Genomic DNA, 12,320 nt, shown 5'->3' with positions numbered 1-12,320 from the left:
AGGGCCGACACGGCGCAGGCGCGCGGAGGCCGGGGACCGAAGGCCCGGGCGGGGCCGGCGTGCGCGCGTACTGGGGACGCGGGCGGGCGGCGCCGGCGGGAGCGCGCGCGTTGCAAGATGGCGGCGGCCATGCTAGGCCCCGGAGTTGTGTGTGCGCAGCGGGCGGCGGCAGCGCGGCCCGGGCTGCAGACCCTGCGGCGGCGCTAGCCCGGCCTTCGGCCTCTCTTCGCGGTCGGTACCTCCACCTCTCCCTGCCTTGCCCGTTATGGATCTACCCGTGGGCCCCGGTGCGGCGGGGCCCAGCAACGTCCCGGCCTTCCTGACCAAGCTGTGGACCCTCGTGAGCGACCCGGACACCGACGCGCTTATCTGCTGGAGCCCGGTGAGGGGTGGGGCCTGTCGCCGGGCGGGGGCAGGGCCGGCTTCCAGCCTCGCCGGCCCGAGTAGGGGGCGGGGAGCCCAGCCGGAGGAGAAGCGTCCGTGGCCCGCTTCTCGCCGGCCCCTGCCCGCGCCAAGTTTCCCTGGGGTGGAGAGAAAGGGCCTCTCCGTCTTTGGGTTTTTGCTGATTGTGGAACAGCTGCGGAGGTGTGTCTGTCCTTTGAACAGCACACGGTTTCGTTAGCGAATGTCGTGTCCAGGTGCCTTTCTATATCTTGTCAGAGAGTTACCAGGGTGGCGTGGTAGGCAGCTCCTCCGAAAAAATCAGGACTGGGCGCACGAGTCGGAGGGCGTTGCTCCAGTGCAGAAGGAGCGCGCAGAAAGTAAAACGTCCTAAAGTTCAGGTTGATCTCGAACCCGTGTCTAGATACCAGAGCTGGGGTTCCCGAGAGCTGCTTTGTTTTACATTCCTCACGGGCGTCTTTATTCACGTCTCTGTCCAGTTGCTTGGCAGCAGGCTTGTTTACATAGTCTGACTGCGAGACTGGACAGCTCCGGGTCGCAGAAGTAAATCAGAGACTGTGTCTGGACTTGGAGATGAGAGTGCTGTTTACATCCTGCTGTGACGTGGTGTCGGGGCAAGGCCAGAGCCATCGTCCAGGGGAATGGGTGGCCTGTAGAAAGGCGGTCCTGGTGGTACAGAGCCTTTGGGCACCTCCACACATGCTTGAACCACTGAGGGCCAAAACGTGTGTGCCCAGCAAGTAGGGCGGGGTTTCTCAGACTTCTAAGGCTGTCCTTCCCATACTGTTAAGTCATTAGGAATGAGGAAAAGTCTGGATGGAACCTAGCCCTTAGCTGGAGGCCAGGTTCTCATTCTTGGGCTGTTTTCTGAAGCTCTGCCCTGCCTGTAAAGTGCTTGGGAGTAAAGAGACTGGAAGTCATGCAGCATTCCTGTTGGAGATACTTTCTGTTGGTCCCAGTGACATTTTTGTGTGTGTTCTCCATCCTTCGGTGCCTATTTATTTAACGGCCAGTCGAGTCCCGAAGAAGGGCAGGCTGCTTGCTCATGGGCTGTCACGTGACCACCATCCCCTTGTTTGAGACCTCAAACTTTCCTGACCAAAACAAGCCACTCTCCATCTCTTATATCCTGTCATTCTCACTTTTTCCTTCCCCTTAATTCTCAGGGAACACTCTTATCCCAGTTTGGGGAGGGGCATCAGAGGTCCTCTGGGATATTCCAAGCTTAATCCTGCTAGGATGATCCGTCCTGCCCCTTGATCTCAAAGACTGTGAGGCGTGTATGTGTAGAACTGACAGTATACTCTCCAGGACCTGCAGCCGTGTTCTGGGCAAAGCCTTGGATTGGAACAGGAAAGTCGGATACGATCAGGCCTGTGACAGCTGCCCCTCGCAGTGGCCACACCACCCGTGAGCCCTGTTGGCCAGCTCTCCCCGGGCGGGGGTGAGCTGGTAGTACTGAGTGTCACTCCTACCTGGTTTGTTGGCAGGTCGGGCAGGGTGTGCTGGGTGCAGGACACTGGGGAGCTCTAGCTCAAGAGCCGAAGGAAGCCCTTTTCTGGGTTGCACAGGGGCTGTGGAGCTGCCGGGCCAAAGAAGGAGGTGGTCCTGTGTCTGTGACCTCAAGGACGCCCACACAGGCCCTGCGGCCTCTGTCAGGGGTCCACCCTGGGTCTTGGGCAGACTCACGGCCCAGAGTCTGGCTCAGTCTGTGGGAGGCTCCGACGTCCATGGTCTTAGTGCTTTCCCCTATGTGCTGGAAGTTTTCTCACCACTCTGTCAGGAGAAAACATCTGCCTTTGCCCCAGAGGACGAGGGGAAGTTAGAGGCTGACTCTCCAGGTTGAGGAACCAGCGGTGAAGGGGCGCTTCCAGTTGCAGAAACTGGCCTGTGGGGCCAGGTGCAGACAGCATTGTGTGTCCTCTGCCCAGCATGGGGGATAGACCAACAGGTCGCTGCCCCAAATCCTGGTGCAATTATAGATGCACTCTGCGTGGGGCCTTTAGATTCGCAGCTGCTCCCCAAACAGATCCTATAGGACACTGCAGCTGGCGCCCTAGGGAGGGTGTTTGGTGACCCCAAACGTGGCCCAGGATGGGCCACAGCTCTCCCAACCTGCAGTCTGTGCTGTTCCCCTCCTCTGCAAGCCCGCCGGGGTGTTTTGTGAATCAGCCCTTCTAGTCTGGGGCTCAAGGCCGTGTAAGTATGGAGCACTTCTCGTTTAGTCCACCTGTACTTGGAGGTCCTGCTTCAGTGGTAGCGCCTGATGTCTCCCTGCCCTCACCCCGCTCCCACACTGGCCTGTGCAGTTCTCTTCTCTTTGGAAGCAGGAACAACCCTAACGGGGTTGTGTGGGGCTGGGGGAAATCCCAGAGACCTAGCAGCTGGAGATTGCCAAGGCCAGGGCCCATGCCAGGTGGCCCGTGAGTGCCAGTAGTCAGAGGGTCACTTGAGGGTCTGGGGCAGAACAGTCCCTGAGGTTAGGTCACCAGCTCCCCATGAGACCACTCCAGGAATTGGCCTGGCCACACCTGGGCACTCAGAGCTGGCCGTAGACTGTTGTCAGAGCTCCTCTGAAAGGCGGGTGCCACATTCCTCCCCGGCTCAGAGCAGGTGGGCCCGCAAGCCCCCTGAGTTTGTTCTCACCAAGCCAGCTGGGCGGGACCCAGCAGGCCCTATAGGTTGACCCAGAATGCTGAGGGAGCATCCCAGGTTACCCCAGCAGCAGACCAAGGTGTGCTGCAGGGCCTGGGGCTCCCGTTGCCTCCTTGAACCCGCATGGTGGCCGCCCAGCTATCCTTGTTCACTCCTGTGCGGCATGAGGCTAAGCCTTCTCATGTATGAGTTCTGCTCCATCCACAGCCACATAAGTAGGTGACAAATGGCTGCTTTTTAGGTAAGAAAACTGAGTCTCAGAGACATGAAGAAACTTAACAAAATAAGAGCTAGAGAATGGTTCAACTAGATCAGAAGTCCGTGTTCTCTGCTGACATCCAGCCGTTGCGCGCTGCCTGCCTTTCCCAGGCTCTTCATATCTCCTGAGGAGAGGGCAGCAGGACCCTTCCCGCTGGCCCCGCCCACTTTCCCAGTTAGCCCCCAGCTGCACTGGACTGCCCATTACTGCGGGGGTCACGGTCAGTTTTAGCACTTGTCTTTGGCAACTGGATGTCCTGGTCAGGTGATAGGTAAATAAGTAAGTAAAAGACATCAAGGTTGGAAAGCAAGAAATAAAACGTTATCATTTACTTAGAAAGTCCCAAAGGATCTACAAAGAAGTTATTAGAACTAATAAGGGAGTTTAGTAAGGTCACAGGATTCAAGGTCAGTATACGAATGTCAATTCTATTTCTTCATGGTAGCAATGAGCTATTGAAAATGGAAATATTTACAATAGTATCAAAACACACAAACTATTTAGCAGTTTTACCTGTTGCTGTGTTACCAGTTACCGCCAAGCATAGCTGTGTGAAACAACAGCGAACATTCTCTCACACTTTGAGAGTCATCAGCTGATTCTGGCTCAAGGTCTCTCATGGGTTGTAGTGGGGCTGAGAGACTTAGTTCCTCACCACGTGGGCCTCCCGAGGTCTGCTGACAACACGTTGGCTGTCCCCTCCCAGAGCAAGCCAGCCAGAGCCCAGAGTGGCTTTGGCGATGTAGCTTGATTGCCATCACATCTGCTGGGTGATGCTGGTCACAAAGAACAACCTGGCACTGGTGGGAGGAGGGCCAGGTGTGAACGCGTGGAGGTAGGGCTCATGGGGGTCGTCCAGTTACCCCAGGGGTAAACCTCAAAAATACATACAAGTATATAGTTTAGGCAATGAAAACTGCAAAACACTGCTGAGAAAAATTGAAGGAGACCTACTAAGTAAATCGAGACAAATGCCATCAGAAGACCCAGGATTGGGAAGATGAAAATAGACCCCCTGCAATCCCTTTGAGATCTGCATAGACCTTTGTGTAGATACTGATAAGCTGATCCTAGAGTTGATACGGAAAAACAAAGGACAGAGAGGAGCCAAGCTTTTAGAACAAAGTTGGGAGACTCTTACTGTCTGATTCCAAGACTTAACTATAAAGCTACACTGATCAGTGCTGAGTGACGTCGGCAGAACAGAGAGAGACCCGCTTCTCTGTTCCACTTACTTATATGTGTCTAAGGCAAGCTGGTATTTGAGAAGGGTGCCCCTGGAGTTCCATGGCGGAAGAGTAGCTTTTCAACAAGTAGTGCCAGGACAGTGGGACACCCAAAGCACAGATGCACACCTGGCGTTCACTGTATGCCACGTGAAGAAGCGGACCAAAATGAATTGTGGACTAAAATATAAGAGTTAAAACTGTAGAACTTCTAGGAGGAAATAAACCTGGACACGAATGTTTATAGCACAGAGTTTCTGTTGCTTTTTCTTTTTTCCCCCTGTGTATTGGTCACACCTTACTGTTTCTTTACCCGTCCTATAATTTTATTGAAAATCTACATTTTACATATGTAGTATTTCCACATGATTTCGAACCCCCACCCCTGTGCTTGTTTTGTTGTTTTTTCGTTGTCTGTTTTTTGACTTGACTGGCTATTTCAGTGAGGTCTGTTTCCTCCTTCTTTGATCTCTGTTACTTACTGCCTCACCGGCCTTTAGACTCTATAATCACTGCCTGATTGTCCTATTGTTTGTGACTTTGTCCCAGGGCACAAGTTGTTCAATCTGATGTAATTAACTTTGAGCAGTGGTTGTCTTTGAGGGTTTTCTGACCCAAGGAGGGCTCTTAGCTCTCTTTCCTGTGTGAACAAGCTGCCCCGTGGCTTAGCTTGTTACTCTTAATTTAGAAGAGGTATTGTTTCCCAGAGCACCTTTAGGCTTCGGCTTCCACACATTCTTTCAAATAAAGTGAGTCCCTTGGGAGAACTTTAGAGCTCTCCTTCAGACTGCCTCTCCCTGAGCAGATTCTCTGAGCCCCACTGGGCAGGGCAGTGGCCTCTAGTCTTCTCAGCTTGCCTCTCCTGGCATGGATGCTCTCTGCTGCCTGCTAGTTGGGGTGAGAGTGTTGGGAGCCCCAGGATGCTCCATTCTAGGGGTGTGGACCCCCAACCTCTTGTTTGCAGTCACCAGGCATTTTGCCTCTTCATGTGGAGCTCAACAAAATGAAAAATGTTGTCTAGCCTGCCCCTCCTGGGGAGCTACAGTCGGTCTGGATTGGAAAGGGGCCGGGGGGAGGTGCTCCTCTTCTTGGCCATTCCCTCCCGAAGCGAAGCATCAGTCTAAGGGGGGCTGGTGTGAGAAGGAGGGAGTTGCTTGTGGCTCGGATTCTACAGATTCACTGTCCCTGCAGGGTTTTAGGTTTTCTTGAGTAAATGCTTTTTCTTTTGTTATATGCCTTTAGGACAATTTCCAGAGACCGTTATTTCAATAAGCTTTGCTTGCCCTACTGGGAAGTGGCTCAGTGGATCTCCTCACTCTGCTATCCCGGAAGTCGAACTTGCTCGTTCATTTTCAAAGGACAGTTTTGCTGGATGTGGAATTCTTGGTTGGCAGGTTTTTTCCCCGCTTCTTTTCAGCACCTTTAATATGTAATCCCACTGCCTTCTAGCCTCTGTGGCTTCCGATAGAAACCAGCTATTAAGCTCATTAGGGCTTCCTTGTACACAGTGAGTCTGTTCTCTCCTGCTGCTTTCAAGATTCTGTCTTGGCCTTTTGCTTTCTATGTTTATGAAGTCTCTAAGTCAATCTTTGAGTTTATCCTACTTGGAGTTCATTTAGCTTCCTGGATATTTTTCCTCAAGCTTGGGGAGTTTCTCATGAGTGTAAACTTGGTACCGGGGAAGCTCCAGGACCCTGGGGCAGGGTCTCAAGGTCCCTCTTCTCTCCCCGGCCATGTGGCTCCTGTTGCCCAGTCCCGGACCTCTGACAGGGATGCAGGCTGAGGGGCAGAGACCAGACATACGTGGCTGCTGCTCAAGGAGGCGAACTCTGCCTTCCCTGGGCCCCATGGCTCAGCCCCACAGGGTGGGAGTGTGGTCCCCCCGCTGGGGTGGGGGCGCCTGTCTCCCTCACGGACTGCATGTGACTGCCTGCACATGTCCTGGCAGAGCGGGAACAGCTTCCACGTGCTCGACCAGGGCCAGTTCGCCAAGGACGTGCTGCCCAAGTACTTCAAGCACAACAACATGGCCAGCTTCGTGAGGCAGCTCAACATGTGTAAGTGCCCGCTGGAGGTGAGGGGTGGGGGGGCGGGTCTCCCGGGGGTGTCTGACCCTTCTGTGGTGGAGGACAGAGCCACCAGGGTTTGATCCCTGTGCTGTGCTGGCCAGGAGCACGGTTTGGAGCCCAGCGTCTGGAAACCTGGGGGGAAGGGTCCTCATGGGCCTGGCCGAGTCCCAGGGAAAAGCTCCTGCCACCCCAGCTGGGAATGGACACAGCTGCCAGGGACATGGGGTCTCCCTTACACCAAGACCACGCAGCTGCGGTCGGCAGCGCTGGGCATGACAAGACCCTCCCATCATCTGCCAGTGGGGCGTTGGCCGGGAGAGTGGGGGCTGGTCCCCAGCCCTGAGGCACAGCCGCCCTCGCCCCATCATGTGCAGATGGCTTCCGGAAGGTGGTGCACATCGAGCAGGGCGGCCTGGTCAAGCCAGAGCGGGACGACACCGAGTTCCAGCACCCATGCTTCCTGCGTGGCCAGGAGCAGCTGCTGGAGAACATCAAGAGGAAGGTGACCAGCGTGAGTAGCCAGCCTCCCTGTCCCTGTCCTTGCAGGCTGCGAGGGAGCAGCAGCCACTCGGTATCCTGCTGGCCTGGTCTTGCTGCACCCAGCCCTCTTCCCGATGGGCCTCCCCTCCCCGCTTGTCCCTCGTGGATCCCCCGCCTGTCCCCCATCGGACAGGCAGCCCCGCGGCCCTTTCCTGTGTCCCAGGGGGGCCATCTCAGTGACTGCTCCCCTGGGGACCCAGGTGTCCACCCTGAAGAATGAGGACTTCAAGATTCGCCAGGACAGTGTCACCAAGCTGTTGACTGATGTGCAGCTGATGAAGGGGAAACAAGAGAGTATGGACTCCAAGCTGCTCGCCATGAAGCAGTAGGTCCCACGGAGCGGGGGCCGGGGGCCGGGGGCCGGGCGCCGTGCTGGGAGCTGGCCACTCCATCCCGGGGCCTCTTCCCCCAGCCCTGCCTCCTGCAGTGTCCATGGCGGGTGCTCCTGGGTCATCCTCGTTCCCGGGACGTGGGGTCTGACCCGGTTCCTGCAGCAACAGGCTGCAGGATGCACTGGCTGCATCCTCGGGCTGATCACAGTTTCCCAGAGTAGGGGTGGGGGCAGTAGGAGGGAAGGGGCCAGTGGGAACTCTCCCTGCAGGCCAGCAAGGGTGGCCGGGCTCCTCATGGAGCCCACAGTGCCACCCCCTTCTGCTGGTTCCCGCTGTTGTGACATCACTCAGCAGACATTCCGTCCTGCCTACCTCCACCTCCGGCCTGGGGAGCAGGAAGCATTTTGCATTCTCTCTGGAGCCCCTGCCCCTGACACATGTCTGCCTACCACATAACCAGCTCTGTGCCGCCCAGCCAGGAACCCCAGGAAGGCCAGCTTGAGTTTCCTCCCATGCACTCGGGACCAGGGGTGGCTGTCCTTGGCTCAGTGTGACCTCGAAGCCACTCAGGGTGGGCCCTTATGACCCCATGTCATGGAGGTGGCTCCTGGGCTCTGTCTTCATATTGAGAACCAGGCAAACTTGGCCTCCCAGGACATGGTTGCCTCTATAGGTGAGACCATGGTCAACTCCAGGTCAAGAAGACATGCGGCTACACCTGGAACTTATAATGAAATAAAGCTTAAGAATAACAAACACGTACATACAGAATAAAACAGAATAAAATAAAGGGAAGACCTGTGGGGGTCTTGGCGGGGCGGGGCCAGCAGAAGGGCCAACCTGCTCACGGATCCTGGCCTGTCCCTAGCATCATGACATAGCCAGTCCTTGTTGGGGTGGGGACAGGCCAGCGATATGTGGCCACCCACAGGCCTTCGCCTTCCCGGGTGGGATTGGACTGTGTGTGGAACCCCTCAGCCCCTGTAGCTGCTGGAATCCAGCCCGTTGACCACACCCACTCTGTTGCAGTGAGAACGAGGCCCTGTGGCGAGAGGTGGCCAGCCTGCGACAGAAGCACGCCCAGCAGCAGAAGGTCGTCAACAAGGTGTGCCGCAGGCCGCCGGGGCCCCGGGTGGGTTTCCTCTGGGCCAGGCTGACCATGCCTCTCCACCCCACAGCTCATCCAGTTCCTCATCTCGCTGGTGCGGTCTAACCGGGTCCTGGGGCTGAAGAGAAAGATGTGAGCCGCTGGGGGTGCCTGGCCCTCTGCTCCGGGCCCTGGGCCGCCTCTGTCTCATTTGCTGTGTTCTGGGTGCCACCGGCTGGGAGGCAGCTAACCCCGCCCTTCCCTGCAGCCCCCTGATGCTGAACGACGGCAGCTCGGCACACTCCTTGCCAAAGTACGGCCGGCAGTACTCACTGGAGCACATCCACAGCTCCGGCCCCTACTCGGTGAGTAGGCACCGTCCTGGCCCAGGTGGGGCACGTGCTCCCTTGGTGCCACACGTGCTCACATTCCTTTGATGGCAGGCTCCGTCCCCGGCCTACGGCGGCTCCAGCCTCTACTCCCCAGATGCTGTTTCTAGCTCCGGACCCATCATCTCCGACATCACAGAGCTGGCGCCCAGCAGCCCCTTGGCCTCTCCAGGCGGAAACATAGACGAGAGGTGGGGGCACACCACCTTCCCAGCAGTCGGGAGGAGGCTGGGGCCAGCCACGGCGCTTGCTGACCATGTGCCCCCACATGTAGGCCCCTGTCGAGCAGCCCCCGGGTGCGAGTCAAAGAGGAGCCCCCCAGTCCTCGGAGCCCCCAGGTGGAGGAGGCGAGTCCTGGGAGCCCGTCCTCCGTTGTGGAGACCCCCCTGTCCCCGACTGCCTTCATCGACTCCATTCTGCGGGAGAGCGAGCCTGCCCCCGCCGCCTCGGCCACTCCCCTCCCTGATGTGGGGGCCCGGCCCTGCTCACCCCCCTCAGCCCCCGAGAAGTGCCTCAGCGTAGCCTGCCTGGACAAGTGAGTACTGCCCTGCACCACAGTCCCTGAAGTGCCACCAGGCCTCTGGCTAGGACTGTCCTGGAGAACAGGACACGGGCCGCTGGGGGGTGAGCCGGCAGGCCTGGCCTTGAGCTCCGAGCTTGGGACTGGAAAGGGAGACAGACCAACCCGGCCATCCCACAGCCCTGCTGTGGCAGGAGCCGAGGGTGTGCAGCCTGTCGCACCTACTCTCGGGGCCACCCTGGCTGCCGCTGTCACCTGCTCTTACGACAGGCCACTGGGTCCTGTGTCTGTCCTGCTGCCCAGCAGAGGCCCTGCTCCAGAGGCTGGGCCAGCGAGGGCGGGGGGCACGGCACCCAGCTGGCCCCCACCTGCAATGGGGGGCTCTTGTCTTTGTATCTTGCAGTTTGGCTCGCACTCCACAGATGTCTGGGGTCGCCCGCCTCTTCCCCTGCCCCTCCTCTCTGCATGGCCGAGTCCAGCCAGGGTTAGCACCGTCCCCACTGGGAGGGAGGAGGGCTCCGCCAGAGCTCGGGCCCCTCCCCAGCTGTGGAGCAGACCCCAGCCTGGCCGCGAGCACTCGGCCCTACCTGGTGAACAGAGGACGTCCCGGGCCCTCGGCAGCGGGAGCGGCCCCCCAGTGCCCCGAGTCACTGACTGATGGGGACGGGCCTCCCAGCCTGGTGCAGCTGCAGTGCCACCAGGTCCCTGCTGCTGTGCTGACTGGCTTCCTCAGGGTGGGGCTGGGCCCCATGGGCACCTCTAGGAGCCAGCCTGGCCACCCATACAGTGGCCCCGGTGGCCCAGGGCATTCTGGGTCATGGCCACCAGGTCTTAGGGCAAACGCACAACTTCATCAAGCCTGTTGTGAGCACAAAGCCCCGTCAGCCCCCTGCCCCCTGGCCCAGCCTGAAATGCTGCCCATGGGCGGCCTCAGAGAGCCCGGCAGGACTGGACCAGGCAGCGGGCCCTGAGCCACTCTCCCTGGTGGCCAGGCGTCCATGCCCCCCCACCCAACGGGGTGTGGCCGAGGGGAGCCCTTCCCTGGCAGGCAGGTGTCCAGGGCTCTGCTTCACCTGCCCCACTCACTCCGGCCAGGACCGAGCTCAGTGACCATTTGGACGCCATGGACTCTAACTTGGACAGCCTGCAGAGTATGCTGACCAGCCACGGCTTCAGCGTGGACACCAGCGCCCTGCTGGACGTGAGTCCCGCCCCGCCCCACTCCGCCCTGCCCCCAGGCACCACCTGACCGTCCTTCCTTCCCTGCAGCTGTTCAGCCCCTCGGTGACAGTGCCCGACGTGAGCCTGCCTGACCTTGACAGCAGCCTGGCCAGCGTGAGTAGAGTAGGGGTGGGAGAGTGGGAGGGAAGGGTTCAGTGTGCATGGAGTAGGGGTGGGGGCAGTAGGAGGGAAGGGGCCAGTGGGAACTCTCACTGTGCCACCCCCCCCCCGCCCCAGCAGATCCAGGAGCTCCTGTCCCCCCAAGACCCCCCCAGGCCTCTAGAGGCTGAGAGCAGCAGCCCCGACTCAGGTGAGCACCCTGACCAGGCCCCCTCACTGCCCACCCCCCGACTCCCCACCTGCCAGCATCCTGACTGGGCCCCTTCCCCCCCAGGAAAGCAGCTGGTGCACTACACAGCACAGCCCCTGTTCCTGGTGGACCCAGGCTCCGTGGACGTGGCGAGCAGCGACCTGCCCGTGCTCTTCGAGCTGGGGGAGGGCTCCTACTTCTCCGAGGGGGATGACTACGCAGGTGACCCCAGCGTCTCCCTGCTGACGGGCTCCGAGACCCCCAAAGCCAAGGATCCCACTGTCTCCTAGAGGTCCCAGGAGGAGGGCTAACCATGCTCCCTCCCACCCAGTCAGCAGCGAGGGCCACAGCCCCACGTGCCATGGGTGGCGACACCTGGACTGCCAGTACTGTGGGTGTTCAGTAGAATTGTATTTTGGATTTTTACAAGTTCCTTTTTTCCCCTTCTGTAGAGATACACAGGTATATATGTGGACGGACGGACGGACGGACGAGACAGGCAGAGATGTATAAAGGACGGGCTCTAGCTGTGGCCTCCCGAATCCATTTCCTCCTGCCAGGGTGGTGAGGTGGGGCTCGGGGCTAAGGAGGGGCTGCAATGCCCAAGTACGCCTGTGCCCGCCTGACTCCACAGGACCTGTGTGCCCGTAACTTTATTAAAGGACCAGGCAGGAGGACCCCCATTCCCAAGGTCACCCTACACTGCATGTCTTCCTGGCAGTAATCCCAGGGCACTGGGCCCGCTCTGGGACCTGAGGGTTCAGTGCCCTGGGGTCTGGTTGAAAGGGAAGGCAGCCCTGTCTTTGGGATCTGGTTTCTAAGCTCTACCAGTCAAGGGGTGGGGGAGGCACATGTCAGCGTGCCCAGCTGACACACTCTGTCCCTAGGAGTTGCCCGCACTGCTCACCATCCTCTTAGCAGGAGCAAGGGATACACCCTCCAGTGTCCAAAGGGCACCCCCTAGGTAACCCCAGATTCTGGTTGAGGCAGGGACAGTGCAGCTGAGACCACTGCCTAGGACTTCCTCAGACACCAGCCCATGGAGCCATAGCGACAAGTCAGGGCACAGCTGGCCTGATGTAGCCTCAGGCTTTTAGTTTGAGAGCCGACCCACCAAGATAAGGTGGAAACAGGGTCAGCCTGCCCCCACCTCTGTCAGGCTTGGTGGGTGGCAGAGTCTGGGAACTAGGCGTCCTGAGGGCTGGGGCCCAGGGGAGCCAGGGATCCCCTTAGGACCACGGTAGGGGGGCAGGCCTCAGACCACCAGTACCCAGGAGGTACAGGTAGCTACTGGGTGACACCCATATCCC

The 12,320-nt window shown here is 58.8% G+C and overlaps 1 protein-coding gene across 4 annotated transcripts; it reads left to right on the top strand.

Annotated features, from left to right (window-relative positions):
• Positions 1-76: 76 nt before the first annotated feature.
• On the top strand, positions 77-11,536 carry HSF1 (heat shock transcription factor 1). 4 transcript variants are annotated; one of them, XM_074316598.1, is made up of 14 exons: positions 77-382; positions 6,491-6,599; positions 6,986-7,122; positions 7,352-7,476; positions 8,513-8,588; positions 8,662-8,723; positions 8,839-8,935; positions 9,014-9,150; positions 9,234-9,494; positions 9,883-9,963; positions 10,575-10,680; positions 10,749-10,814; positions 10,938-11,010; positions 11,095-11,536. In XM_074316598.1, exons 1-14 carry the CDS (start codon positions 266-268, stop codon positions 11,298-11,300), a joined length of 1,653 nt encoding a protein of 550 aa, XP_074172699.1. In that variant the 5' UTR covers positions 77-265; the 3' UTR covers positions 11,301-11,536. The 4 variants fall into 4 exon arrangements, with proteins under 4 accessions (XP_074172699.1, XP_074172700.1, XP_074172701.1 ...); XM_074316599.1 differs by having other exon boundaries at positions 78-382; positions 10,941-11,010; XM_074316600.1 differs by lacking the exon at positions 9,883-9,963 and having other exon boundaries at positions 78-382.
• The last annotated feature ends 784 nt before the right edge of the window (positions 11,537-12,320 follow it).

This window comes from Rhinolophus sinicus, linkage group LG12 (assembly GCF_036562045.2).
Source record: "Rhinolophus sinicus isolate RSC01 linkage group LG12, ASM3656204v1, whole genome shotgun sequence".
NCBI lineage: Eukaryota > Metazoa > Chordata > Mammalia > Chiroptera > Rhinolophidae > Rhinolophus > Rhinolophus sinicus.
The sequence above is the reverse complement of the archived record's forward strand: the minus strand, read 5'-3'. Positions and strand labels throughout refer to the sequence as shown.